General features: G+C 43.4%; 1 protein-coding gene across 1 annotated transcript in view; it reads left to right on the forward strand.

Moving 5' to 3' along the window:
* The window catches only part of LOC149340431 (atrial natriuretic peptide receptor 1-like), a 238,511-nt gene extending 225,178 nt beyond the window's left edge, over positions 1-13,333 (forward strand). The window contains exons 19-21 of the mRNA XM_089549200.1: positions 1,989-2,087; positions 3,891-3,982; positions 6,614-13,333. Of these exons, the coding sequence (XP_089405326.1) occupies positions 1,989-2,087; positions 3,891-3,982; positions 6,614-6,733 (311 nt within the window). The 3' untranslated portion in view covers positions 6,734-13,333. The remainder of the gene's footprint in view (positions 1-1,988; positions 2,088-3,890; positions 3,983-6,613) is intronic.
* The last annotated feature ends 13 nt before the right edge of the window (positions 13,334-13,346 follow it).

Here is a 13,346-nt window from a genome sequence, read left to right on the forward strand (position 1 = left end):
TCAATGGTTGACGCCTTGCCACGAATGCCCATTGACCACATTGTGATGAGAGAACATAGTTTCATCGACTGGTCCACCTCATAATGTGGAAAGCATAATGTGAAAAAACAAGCTAAATGCATGCAAAAAATGAGATCGATCAGTTTTATAACCGCGTTGGAGTGACGACAAAAAATGGGGGGGGGGGGGGGGGGGGGGCTTTGCATTTAAGTGTATGACGGGCTAGCGGTTCCTTTTGCCCACGAAGACAGGTACACACTTTTCTCTTTCACGATCATAATCGTTTAGTGAAAGACCACAAGATATGCTTATAAAGCATCGCTTTAACCAAACCGTACGAAAGTGGCCCTGTGTACTATTGGTATCGCGTCTGAGTCACAACACAAGGCATACATGACGGAAGCCAACATTCACCGCAACCAAACAGCATAGTTGATGTTTTTTTTTTAATTTGTTGTTTTTTCATCAATCGGAGATTAATAAATGCAGAAGAAAAAACAACCACATGCCGCCGGTGGAATCCCAGCCCGTGACCTCTGAATTCACTTCCGGTGCTCTACCAACTGAGCTATGGCAATGGATGTCCAATCTTCTGCTTTCGAAGGCATTTGTGTATAGCGTAATCGAACTTTGAGAGTGTTCACCACCGCCACCGTCGTCCATAGCGGCGGACGTAGTACGTCCGGTATTACCGTGAGTACCGCGTAGGAACGTGGTCGAATGATGAGGGCGGAAGCTGTACGATGGTACGTGCTGTTTTACCGCGTGTGCAAAGTAGGAACGGGGCCGAACGTTCAGGGCGAAAGCTGTACGTCCGTCGCCATGGACGACGGTTCGATTGCGCTACACTCTCAAGGTTCGATTACGCTACACACAAATACCCCGAAAACAGAAGGTTGTACGGCATCGTACCTGAGTTGGAAGAGCACCGGCCGCGAAATTCAGAAGTTGTGGGTTCGGATCCGACCGGCGGCCTGTGGTTGTTTTTTTTTTCTGCTTTTACTAATCTCGCGTTGATGAGAAAAACAATAAATTAAAAAAGCCATCTCCTATGTTGCGTGGTTTCTGTGACAGTTGGCTTCCGTCATGTACGTCATAAAGAGCACCTCTTCCCATTCCACTGCTCGCGGCAAAAGGTTCATAGGTTCGATTGCCGACTGTGCCGATTTTCTTCACAGCTCAATTCATTTACTTATATACTGACATGTCGAATAACGTTTTAGTTGTGTTGCAAGCTTGTAATAACCAGTTTTCTAATTCTTTATTAACTTTTAAAACTTCATTACATCTCCACCTTTTCTACTAATCCAGATTTCTTGTTAAGAACGACGACGGCAGCGCCGACTTTCTGCAAGACGGCACCTTTATACTCCCGCGTAAAATTATGTCGCGAACGATATCACAATAGTTTAAAACAAACACGCGTATAAATTCGAAACTAATTAAGGATAATTGGAAACACCTTGGCGACTGTCGAAGAATCCTCTACTTTTTTTCAGCCCAAATTTTATTTATTTCAATGCCTTTAGACTATATACCGCATAAAATCTAGTGGTAATTTCGGAGCGCACCGTTGTCAGCGTAACATTAGAAGATTAAACTCTGGCGATATACATGAAAAAACACCTCTCATTAGAGTACTTTTGACACTCAGTCATCTCATCAATTCCTGAACCTCTTTGCTGCAACTTTTTTCAAGTAATCAGGGTACTGTGGTAGTTTCTTATCATATGGACCTTTATATTCATTTCACAGACAACCATTATAATATGAGCACCTAAAATGAAGGCATCCTCCAAAAAGAGGGCGGTGGAAAAAATATTACCCCCTGTATCTTTGCTTACTTTTTCTCAACCTGTGTTCTTACTAGAGATAGTTTGTGTTGGGAGGCGGTGTGTTTGAAACTGTGCTCTCTGCTGAGTGCTTTGCGAATTGACTATGCTTGTAATAACCTGAACGGTGGGCTTCAATATCCTATTCTTTTTTAGGGCCATGTGCGGCGGGTGTTGTCGGCTTGAAGATGCCAAGGTACTGCCTCTTCGGCGACACTGTTAACACAGCTTCAAGAATGGAGTCCAATGGACTACGTATGTATTCCAGACATATAATCTATGTTGCTTATAAGAATGGGCACTGCTTTAGTTTTCATCTGCGCAACATAAAAAGCATTATACTAAATACATACGCCTTTGTCTGAAGGAAACTCCTCGGAGCCTCAGAAGCCTGCGGGAAGACAATACGAATGCCTTAGTGTTCTTGCGAACTCCGCTAACAACGAATGTGATGTGTTCGCATATCGTACTCAGTAACCAGTATTTCTTTTAAAAAGAAATATTAACCCTCTCTAGAGCTCCTGCAGTGAACGTCCAGAGGTAATAAAGCAAAGAATTGTTTACTCGAGGTGCATTGTTTGTAAGGGATCCGAAATTACAAAAACTATTTTGTTAGCCATTGGAAATAGGAAACAAATTTGAAACAAATGTGTAGCCTAATATTGCTCAAGGCAATACCGAAAGGCTCTTTTAAAAGTACGCCTACTAGAGGCAAGTACTGCTCAGTACCAACCAACAAAGATTTGAGGTGTTGTCAAACTGGTACGCTAAAAAGAAAGAACTCTTAAAGGTCTATCTTGTGCGACGTGTTGTCACACTTAAAATTTGAATATAAGGTTGTTCGAAGCTGGTGTTTGAGTGGTAGCGTGTGAAAAAGATATTTCGAATCGCTGTCGACGGAAAGATATTTATTTTCTGGCCCAACGGCAAATGTCTTTCCGATGACACTAAACGCTAAAAGAGCCACTTCGAATTGCAGATTTCAAGGGTTCTCTAGCACGTAGCTCTTCGCGTATTCAGCGTGTTTTCTGGCGCGAGGTTAGAACAGCTTCTGTCTTGAATAATTCCACCATTATGGCATATGCACCTTCGATGAAGAAAACTTTTCATGCACATATAGAAGTTATGCATGTGTATTGCGTGACTTTCTGTTTCCGAAATATCAGGATGTATTCTTGGCTAAGGTTACAATTTTTCTAAAGATACCAGCAATTACTTTGAGCGAGAATCGTGTCACCAATTGCAATGTATACTATCTTGATAGTAGTCTGTGCAGCGTGGAAAAACAATGGTAACAGTGCTGTTCCCGCTCTTCATATAATGTGGCAAGCTTAATGTATAGTTGTTCCTCTCGCAAGATACTCCCTGAAAGTACAGCGTTTATACCTTCAATCTGGCCCGGGTGCTGCGCTTCTAGGCTCCTCCATTATCATATACACAACTAAGAGGATACAGAGATGTCCACTGTAACAATCTTCCCAACTAATGGAGCATAATCTAGACCAAGAGAACCACAGGATGTGTTAGGGATGAAAGGTTGGGGTGGAATGAAAAGACCTTGCTATACCCGTGAGCGAGATTACATCTATTCAAAGATCATGCTCGCCATCTTTTCTCCGAATTAACTTTTACAAAATAGATTGTGCGCGAAGCTGTCAGCCTCACGGACAGACGTTGGCCAAGACAATCACTAACCATACAATAACTCACTAAACAGAACGTATATTACGCGCTGAACCGAAGTATTGTACAAGAGCGAAAAACTTCCTCATCGTTGAGAGACGGGGAGTCGTGAGGAGAGGCACCACATTAAAAGTATATATAGAATACTAGCACTACATAGCATGTCGCTCCACCATTTTGCATTTAATGTATGAGTCATTTATTTCGTACCTTTGCTAAGTCTAATCATTACTGCCTCTATGCGCGGCACTGTCGCGGAGGAATGTTCTTCTTAAACTGGCGTATTTTGATACAGCGGGCTTGTACCATGAACTTGTTTCATTACCCAACCGATACATAGAGAGTATACCACATTTTACCATCTTCTTTTTTCAGCCTTGAAGATTCATGTCAGCTCCTGTACAAAAGAGGTTTTGGACACGTTCAAAACGTTCCAACTCGAATTACGCGGTGAAGTGGAAATGAAGGCAAGTTGTGATATACGTTGTCGTGCTGCGTTTATTACTGCTTTCCTTCTGTGAAAATTCCAGTGATAGGAAGCGTAATTTTCACATAGTCGTAAATGACAAAAGACCTATAGAACGTGTTACAAACTGTTATGATATTCTAACACTTCTTTGCTGAATGCAATATTGGGAACGTATTTTTGATGGAACTGCAATACCAAGGTGCCGATGGGCTCTCTGATGTCCGCGCATGTTAGAGAACTCCATATGGTCTAATTTAATACGAAGCCCTCGACTACGCCTTCCTTCATAGATAATGTGTCGCGTGGGGGCATTAATTTCCACAATTCGCTATTTAATTCACAATATTGGACTCCTAGCGTTAACAAGCGGCTAGTTGGTGATACAGCGCTAAGTTTGGAGCTCAGCTCGCAGGCAGTCGTGCGACACCACGCTGATATGTTCTGAACTGATTTTTGCGCTTATATGCAGTAAAATGTCTTTTCATTTCAGTTTTTTAACATCTATGACATCAGTTGTGTGCGTAGGCTAGGAAACGTAACACTTGTTTTTTCGCAGTCATGACTGAACAACAAAAAAAGCAAGTAAATACTATAACGCCCCAGCAAATGGGTAGGGCAGCGACTAAATTCTACAGCTATGCCTATATAACCTTGCGGGTTAGATGCAAGCAATTCTAAAACGAAATCGGTGCTGGTTATTCAGAATGGGACGGCAGTCATTATTTATAATATAAAGACAATTTTCTCACCGCTAGACAGCAGTACAAATTCTTCTGAGCATGGAAGAAGTAGCCTCAATACTAAAATGGAAATCGCGACGAGGGCGCGTGGGCGCAGTTGTCGCTACCAATCAAGTCTTGAAACAAAAAAAAAAAGAACCTTATAGGCTTATACTGCATCCAAATGGCTGCTATGAAGTAGTTCCTGACTGCGATGTCCGCATGTTGCCAAATTTCAAAGGATTCACTAAACATAGTCGGGACACTAACGAGTGCATCGCTAGTGCTGCGAGTTGTTTGCTGATTCACTCGCTCACGGCATTTCCTAGGAGCCTTTGTTACGTTGGGATGTGATTGCCTTAGCTCGACGGTAATTCTGCGTTTGATATTTCTTCTAAGAGTGTTTTGTTTCAACTGCTGAGATTAGAGAGATATCTGGTAGTTTTAATTGGTTTTGCACAGAATTAATCATGTCATGCGCAACTGTCATTGCCGCGATATCCAGTATATTCTTTATCTCATCCTGACATCATATCAAGTAAGGCTGCAGTACGCGAAAATACAGAAAATAAATATGCTTTATTCTAAAGTTTTGTAGCTCACCTGATATATTACTGCTGAAGCAACGAAATTTCAGTCGAGTCTAACCCAAACCTTTAGCGTATGGTCCAAACTCGCTGGCATGTGCAAATATAAAGGAAACGCCAGACAAAAAGAACCTAAATAATGATGTTTCAAACGTATAGTTCATTTGGCTATCCGTGGTAACGGCCCAGCCGCTTATTTTTTATTTCAAGTGAACAACTGCTACCTAACATACCATGGTCCACCAATGCCCGCATTCAAGACTTTAAAACGTGTTAAGCTTCCTAAAAGCAATTATAAATATATCTCTACTATATGCACTCTAGTCCTTTGCCTCGGCGTCGCGCGGCATCACATATTCGACTCCTCACCTCATCCTCCTCTACTTACGCTTTAAATTATTGTATAATTGCAAGTGGCCGTAATTGAGAGTAGGATCACGTACGATATAACGATATGTACGATATAAAAGTGCTAACTTTAACTCTTTGAGTACAACTCCAACGCAGCCTTTCTTAATACATAATGGCTGGCCACTTGGTTGTGCATACTTAGGACAGTGCCTGTTGTAGCGTCTTTTTATGGTCTGGGCCATGTCACTATTGCACTGTAGTCTTAAGTACGGCCTTTCAGTTTTAATAAATGATTGGTTCATGGCTTATGGGGGTTTAAGGTCCCTAAGCGACTCAGGCTATGTAGGACGCCGTGGTATAGGGCTCCGGAAATTTCGACCAACTGGGGTTTTCTAACGTGCACGGACATTGCACAGTACACGTGCGTCTAGAACATTGAATTGAATTGAATTGGTTTTTGAGGAAAGAAAATGGCGCAGTATCTGTCTCACATATCTCGGCGGACACCTGAACCGCGTCGTAAGGGAAAGGAGGAAGGTGGGAGCGAAAGAAGGAAGAGAGAAAGAGGCGGCGTAGTGGAGATCTCCGGAATAATTTCGACCACCTGGGGATCTTTAACGGGCACTGATATCGCACAGCACACGGGCGCCTCTTGCGTTTCTCCTCCATCGAAACGCGGCCGCCGAGGTCGGGTTCGAACCCGAGTACTCCGGCTCGGTAGACGAGCGCCTTACCACTGAGCCACCGCGGCGGCTCTAGAATATCGCCTCCATCGAAATTCAGCCATTACGGCAGGGATCGAACCCGCGTCTTTCGAGTCAGAAGCCGAGTGCCGTAATCACTGAGCCACCGCGGCGGCAGTTTTAGTAAATGAATGCAGTGATTATGAATCCGCAGCAACGCTATACCTAGAAAGAGTGAGCTTTCGCTGTCTTTGAGCAGCTTATTTGACATGCTTCTTTGGCCTCGCAGGGCAAGGGCAAGATGACGACTTACTGGCTCCTCGGGGAACAAGAGCGGGACAATGGTTCCACTGGTCCCGTTACGCCAACGGCTCCATCGACGGAGATGCGCAAGGAAACGAAGATATGACCTCCACGGGCGAAAAGCAGTGCCGTGCGCGCACCGTCCTCCGCTCAACGGTGACATTTTTGCGCTGAAGTTTTGCGCAGTGCACCATCCAAAGCGCCGTGGGTGCGGAAGCCGATATCGTGAACCATTCACACCACTCAGACACCGTTTCCGGTAATCCTGTGCTCACGTACGAAACCAGTGGCGATGCACACGACCTCGCCAAGTGTGGTGTCGACCATCGTCAGATATCTCACCTCCTATGGTTCCAAGAACGCGAGAGCCTTTAAGGACATGCGTCAAATGATTTGAGGGTGGGTGTACAGGTTTACTTTGAAAATGACGGATCGTCGCCCAGTAGTGAAGTAAGGTGTACCAGTTTTGTAAATTAACGGAATATCTACCTGACTGTGTTCTCGGCAGAACAGTGAAACTGTTACCTATAACCTGTTTTCATCTTGGTGAAATGGGATGAAAGTGTGTTGGTTAACTCGGGTATTCACCGTGCTGCAGAAGCCACTCGGCTTGAAAACTACTCGTGTTGAATGTAGTACACGTCTGCGAACATAGTTTTGTTTAAGTTAACGCATTTCGGCCAGTACAATCCTAGAGGGCACTACGGTAACCAAAAAGGCACTCAGCAGCTTTCTAATCTTTCTAAAATCGTCTACATGTTGCCCACGCGAAATGATGATGTGGTATCTGAGACTGCATATTTCAACTAATAGTAGTCTGTCGTCTTTCTCCAAGCAGCGCTATACAGTAGCGAACTCCTCGTCCAGCTAGAACAGCCGCAAAAGAACCCGTTTTTCATTTATGATCAATATTTCAAAAACAATGCCGATAATCATTTGCCACCACAACCACCGAAGTGAACAGCGAACGAAATTGCCACCGACTGCGAGGCGATTCGAGATGACTATTCAGTTGTGTAACAACATAATTAAGGTAACAGTGACTTGACTAGCCTGGTTAAAATTGCACCTAGATTATATTTCTTCACTTCGATTCGCAGCTTATATAAGCCACAGTAGTTCCTGCCATTTTCATTGTCAAGGAAAGCACAAAAATATGGTTGAGGACTTAGCGTTTAAGACGCCATGACAACTGCAGCGCTAAGGTATGAAATCAAGATTATCAGGTTCCTTTTTGCAATCGCGAGAAAGCTTGCCTGGAGTAATCATTTCTCAAAATACCGTCGTTAGCTACCGGCCAGCTAGTGTTGCCGGACGTATCCCCTTGGCGTTTGGGTTTACGATCGAAAGCGAACGGTGTGCAACATAGATGCAAGCACTGCATCAGATATGGCTGTGGACGACTAGGGTATTCAGTGTGTATGGTCCCTTTTGTTTACGAAGATTATTGCACTTATAAAACATAAAATAAAGTGGCCAGGTAGTGCAGAGTTGCACAACTGTTTTTGTTTCACAAGCCCAGACAGTTTCACCGGCGCTTCTGGTTTCGAGAAGACATTGAGGAATGAAAGAAAGAGGGCTAGAAACGGCCTAAGGCGCATCTCTATGGGCGCATCCGAGGCGCACGAGCGCAGCGCCTACGCATACCAGCGTACTGCGGAGCCGGTCTGCGCATGCGCGAGGCGGAGACGCGAGCTGGCGCTGGGCAAATATCTGCTCATGTTAGACGTTTGAGCAGCACTCGCGCCGGCGCAGGAAGTGGCTCGCTGGTTTGAGGTCAGTGTACACCATTCAGAGAACGCAGTTTTTTCAGCATCCTGTACAGACGTTGGCGAGCTGAGCGCGAGTACCAGCGACAGGAGGCGACAGGTCATCGAGTGTCGTATGTTCTCCGACGCTTGTCGCGCCGCGGCGCTGGGCGCGTAGGTGCTGCGCTCGTGCCCCTCGGATGGTTCCATGGAGATGCGTCTTAAGAGTTGGATGAGAAGCGACCGCAACGATGAAGTGAGAAAGGCTCGTACTAATCCGCTGACCTGAGTCTGAGGCGCCATCTAAGGTTGTAATCACAATCAACGGCGCTAAAGGCCGCTGTTCCTGTCAGAGGCTGAAGCTATGGGGTAGTGCTTGCTGTTTTTAGAAGATTGAGGAATGAAAGAAGAGGGCTAGAAACGGCTAAGAGATGGGTGAGAAGCGACGGCAACGATGAAGTGAGAAAAGCTCATATTAATCCGCTGCCCTGAGTTTGTGGCGCCATCTAACGTTGTAATCGCGAACACCGGCACTAAGAGGCGCTATTCCTGCGCGAGGTTGGAGCTATGGGGTAGTGCCCCGTCGAAGTCATATCAGTGTATTTGTTTGTTTGTTTGTTTGTTTGTTTGTTTGTTTGTTTGTTTGTTTGTTTGTTTGTGGGGTTTAACGTCCCAAAGCGACTAAGGCTATGATAGACGCCGTAGTGGAGGGCTCCGGAAATTTCGACCACCTGGGGTTCTTTAACGTGCACTGACATCACACAGTACACGGGCCTCGAATTTCTCCTCCAAAGAAATTCAGCCGCCGCGGCCGGGATCGAACCCGCGTCTTTCGGGACAGCAGCCGAGCACCATAGCCACTGAGCCACCGCGGTGGCTCATATCAGTGTAGATATATTGTTCGTTGCAGGCTAATAGCAGAGGAAGCTGATAAAACTATCAAGTAGCTCTAAAACTAGCCGTAGTATAAGAGCTGGTAATTCGCCGCGGCAAAAATCAGGAACTGAAGATCCTCAGAAATAAGATTTAGCCAGAAATGTTAATAAACAACATTTAGAAGTTGTCAGTTGCTTAAGGGACTGCCTTTTGGTATTGCAGTGATCAATTTGGAGTTTTAGACGATGATAGTTCTTATTTTTGAAAATTTCGTTACTTTTCTCAGCCTAGGCTGCGCCGCCCGGCCCCACGCGGTTGCTACTGATTTATTGGCTCCTAGCAATCTACTTGTTCTGCGGTTAAAAACCTGGCGTGCATTCGACCATAGATCACCGTAAAACTATGAGACAACGTCTGTACCCGTTTTAAACTTTCCTTGAGCGAAATCTTAAAGATAGAAGTGCTAGTTTCGAATGAGAAGTAAATAGTGGTCTGAAGAATTGAAAATGGCAATAATTACTATATATCTTCTTTTTTTTGTTTTGCCCAGCTGTTCTCTTCAAACAACGCTTCCTCCTTTACCGGTTTTACAAAGCGGAGTCTGATACCAAAGATATCTTGTTACAGCTAGCAAAGTTGCCTAACATTCGATGTTCGCTTCGTGAGGTGGTTAGTATTCATTTTTTCATCAAAGGAATAAATGGCGCTGCTGTTGCCTCTGCTGTATCGTTCGAAGTCAAAAATTCTCGAATAATCTTAAGGCTGGAACAATAGCCCTAAAAATCAATGCCTTATGTGGTGATTGGTCATGGCATAAAGTACGGCGGTAAAGTCGGCACACATCGGCCCTTTGAAGCATTTTAAAGAGCTCTACGTTTGTTAACAATGTTAAAAGAATGTCAGATTTTACTGAAGTGAGCAGATAAACTGTCAAATGCAGTTTATATGCTATAGATAGTAGAGATGGTTGAAAAATGTATCCTTCTGTAAAAAGTAAAGTGATTAGTAACACTTGATACTTCGTAACCACCATGGAGCCCTGTTGGGTACAAACTGGGCAGAAACAAGGCTACTTGACATAGTGGCAGCCTCCTATGTACTATCTTTCTGAAATACGGTATTTCTGCTGCAGTTAAAAGCCCGTCATCACCTCCTCTTGTTTGGATGTTTCTGAGCGTTTTGTCTTTGCTGCTTTTAACGCGTGTGCGGTAAAAACCATCAAGGAAATTATATATTTTACCCAAGTTAGACAAACGATCCAAAATATGACGTACGTGCATGTAACAAAATGGAAATCAGCTAGATAACTGATCTTTTTTTTTTTTCATTCGAAGTAAAATCGCTGCCAGCTTGTGTCCTTTGCCGCGTGACTGTTGTTCATTGAACTCCGTCTAAAATGTGTAACATATGTTGCCTATAATTATTTCCAGAACTGCAATCACTCCAAATGTTTCTACTCAGGCCCAGAATTGAAGGAACTAAACATCCTCATGCACCTAAGCTATAAGAATAAACAGGATATTTAAAAAAAGTATTCATCTAGATTCATATAAGAATCCTATGAGTTTTTACAACAATACGGACTGACTCAAAATTTTTTTCGACTTGTAGTGCCTGTGTAAATAAAGGCGTACATAATATTTGTAACTATTCATTTCGATAGGGATCTATTTAGAGCGAGAGCTATATCCCCGGTTTCCCCGAACACGACGGGATACTTTCTTCGAGTTCAGGTGACCACCCCTGCACCTTCCTCACGCTGCCCTTGTCATAATCAGGTGGCGGCGAGCTCACTTGTGATGACGCCACCACGCGTAGCTCTTCTCCGCGATCAGGTGAGCAACCGTGCACAAGGTCTTTGCCTCGTGCATTGCGCAGCTCTCGTTGTCATCGGTGGAGACGAAGGGTAGTAAGACGATGAAGTAAGCTTCGATTCGCCTTTCCGACGTTCAGAGCGCGTCTGTAAAAGGGCTGTAGCTAGTTTCAAAGGAAAGGCGCGGTAGCGGTCTAATTACTGTGAGTGGTCATTTGGACCGTGCCACTAAATAAGAAAACATGATGTAGTGAAAGGGACAGATACTAAATAAAAAAAGAAAAACATGCAGCGCTTACGCTTTCGCGACTTACGTGGTGTAGCGTAAACGTAATCAATCTTAATTAGAGAGTTGTAGAATGTCATTGGCTTCAATACGTGACTGCGATCGCATACCGGTATTGTCGAACGTTCTGAGCCCATTTGCTTAACTTATGGCAATATTTTACCAGAATATCCTGTGTTTTTCCCTACAAATCACTGTTGTGTATGGTAGTTCGGGGTTGATCATTCCTGTGTTGCTAATGAATTCAAAAGACTATAGGCTTTAATCATAAGCTGCAATAATAGCACATTTTCCGCAAGCAGGAATGCAGGGAGAAAAAAAGTTGATTTCGCCGCAAACCTATTCATGAGCTGAAATTGTCTGCTTTTTTGAAAATTGCTAAGCGATCGCAGTAAACATGTCTTGATGGTTGTGTTACGTCACATCTGCTCCGGCAGCTGCCACGATCACTGCGGGCTCTGCAATCACTGATACTTGCCGAAGTGGTCCTGCGAGAGAAATAGGCACGTCTTAAAATATTTTTGTTATGTATTCTTGTAGCATTTCTAAGAAGATATAGCTTTTCTTTCCTTGATAATCATCCTAAAGGCCAAAGGACGCTCAAGACACATGGCAGTCGTTATGAAACTTGATTCGTGGCCGTTTTTTGCAGCCATAGCCGTCTGCTAAGAGCGCAAGGCGCCGTAAGGCGTGACATTGCCTTGCATTGCATTTTCATAACGTGGCAAAGACCACAGTGCGTCTAATTGGTATGCTTATAATCATCAGAATAAAATGGGGATGTTTGACATTTTTAGCAAATTCCGAAAATATTTCTCCCAGGGAACACAGAAGGCTTGATATCTAAATGGAATTAAAGTACCGGCAATTGTGTTTCTCAGAAAATATAAAACTGTGGTGGCGCGTTTTTCAATGTAATAAATACGCTTACCATTTCACATCCTCACTACTTCATGCTACTGCGAGGAAGTGTGTATTTCTCCTTCAATTTCTTTAATAATCCTTTCGCAAAACTACAATGCTGAATGAAGTATCGTAATTTTTGGTATACAGCTCGTACATGTTGTGTAGTCCGCATGGCTCGATTGCGGGAAAACAAAACTGTGACTACACTGTCGACACCCACTGCAGGGCCCGCCGCAGCAAGGTGTGCAACCAGCACCTAAAACTGTACGCGCAGTCATAACACAAGCACCACAAAACCTCGCAACAGATTAAAAGTTGGGAATTTAATGTGGTATTCGAAGATATTGAAAAATAAATACCATATAATACGCACTTAGGGATAGTGTGCAAAGAGCAAAATTTCAATTTTTCAATATATCTTATCCGCGAAATCTTCGCTGAAAATTAGGATATGCTTTCCACCATCTGTCTCAAAAACGGTTTCATTTCGCAATAGCTTCTTGGCTCATTCAAGAAACGTTTTTCTGCGGAGTACACATCACAAATATTCAAGAAGATCGCATACTTCTAGAGTGTGTTAATTCTGAGGCTTGATATCACAGTCTCTATGACAACACTAATAAGTATAGCTAAACTGCATGCAAAGAAAGATAATGCCTCTGGTTTTTGTACAGGGCACGTACGAGAGTTTGATACGTTCCTCCAGAATGCGGTTCCACGATTTTAATTTCCATCCACAAAAGAAATGCGCATTGCTCATAGTCAAAGAATGGCAGAACGTAACACACACGTATTTTATTTCCACTCCTCCATCTTTTCAACAAAAGTGTCATTTTCAACAGCAACAATTTTCTGTCATGTTCTCGTGCTTATTTGCACACCTCAATTAATAAATTTCATTTGAACTTTTCATCCTACTGTTTTATTATTGTTAATGTACTAGCTTAATATGCGTCATAACAACATAACTGCGAACAGCTTTGAAAACACTCATTTCAAAAAATATCTTGGCTTGTCAGAAAACAAGCAAACAGCGCATTGATGAGGCTATTGGTTTCGGTTTTATATAAATGAACGATGTAAAACCTTA

The sequence above is a fragment of the Amblyomma mixtum genome, chromosome 6 (assembly GCF_055824585.1).
Source record: "Amblyomma mixtum isolate Tamu chromosome 6, ASM5582458v1, whole genome shotgun sequence".
Classification (NCBI taxonomy): domain Eukaryota; kingdom Metazoa; phylum Arthropoda; class Arachnida; order Ixodida; family Ixodidae; genus Amblyomma; species Amblyomma mixtum.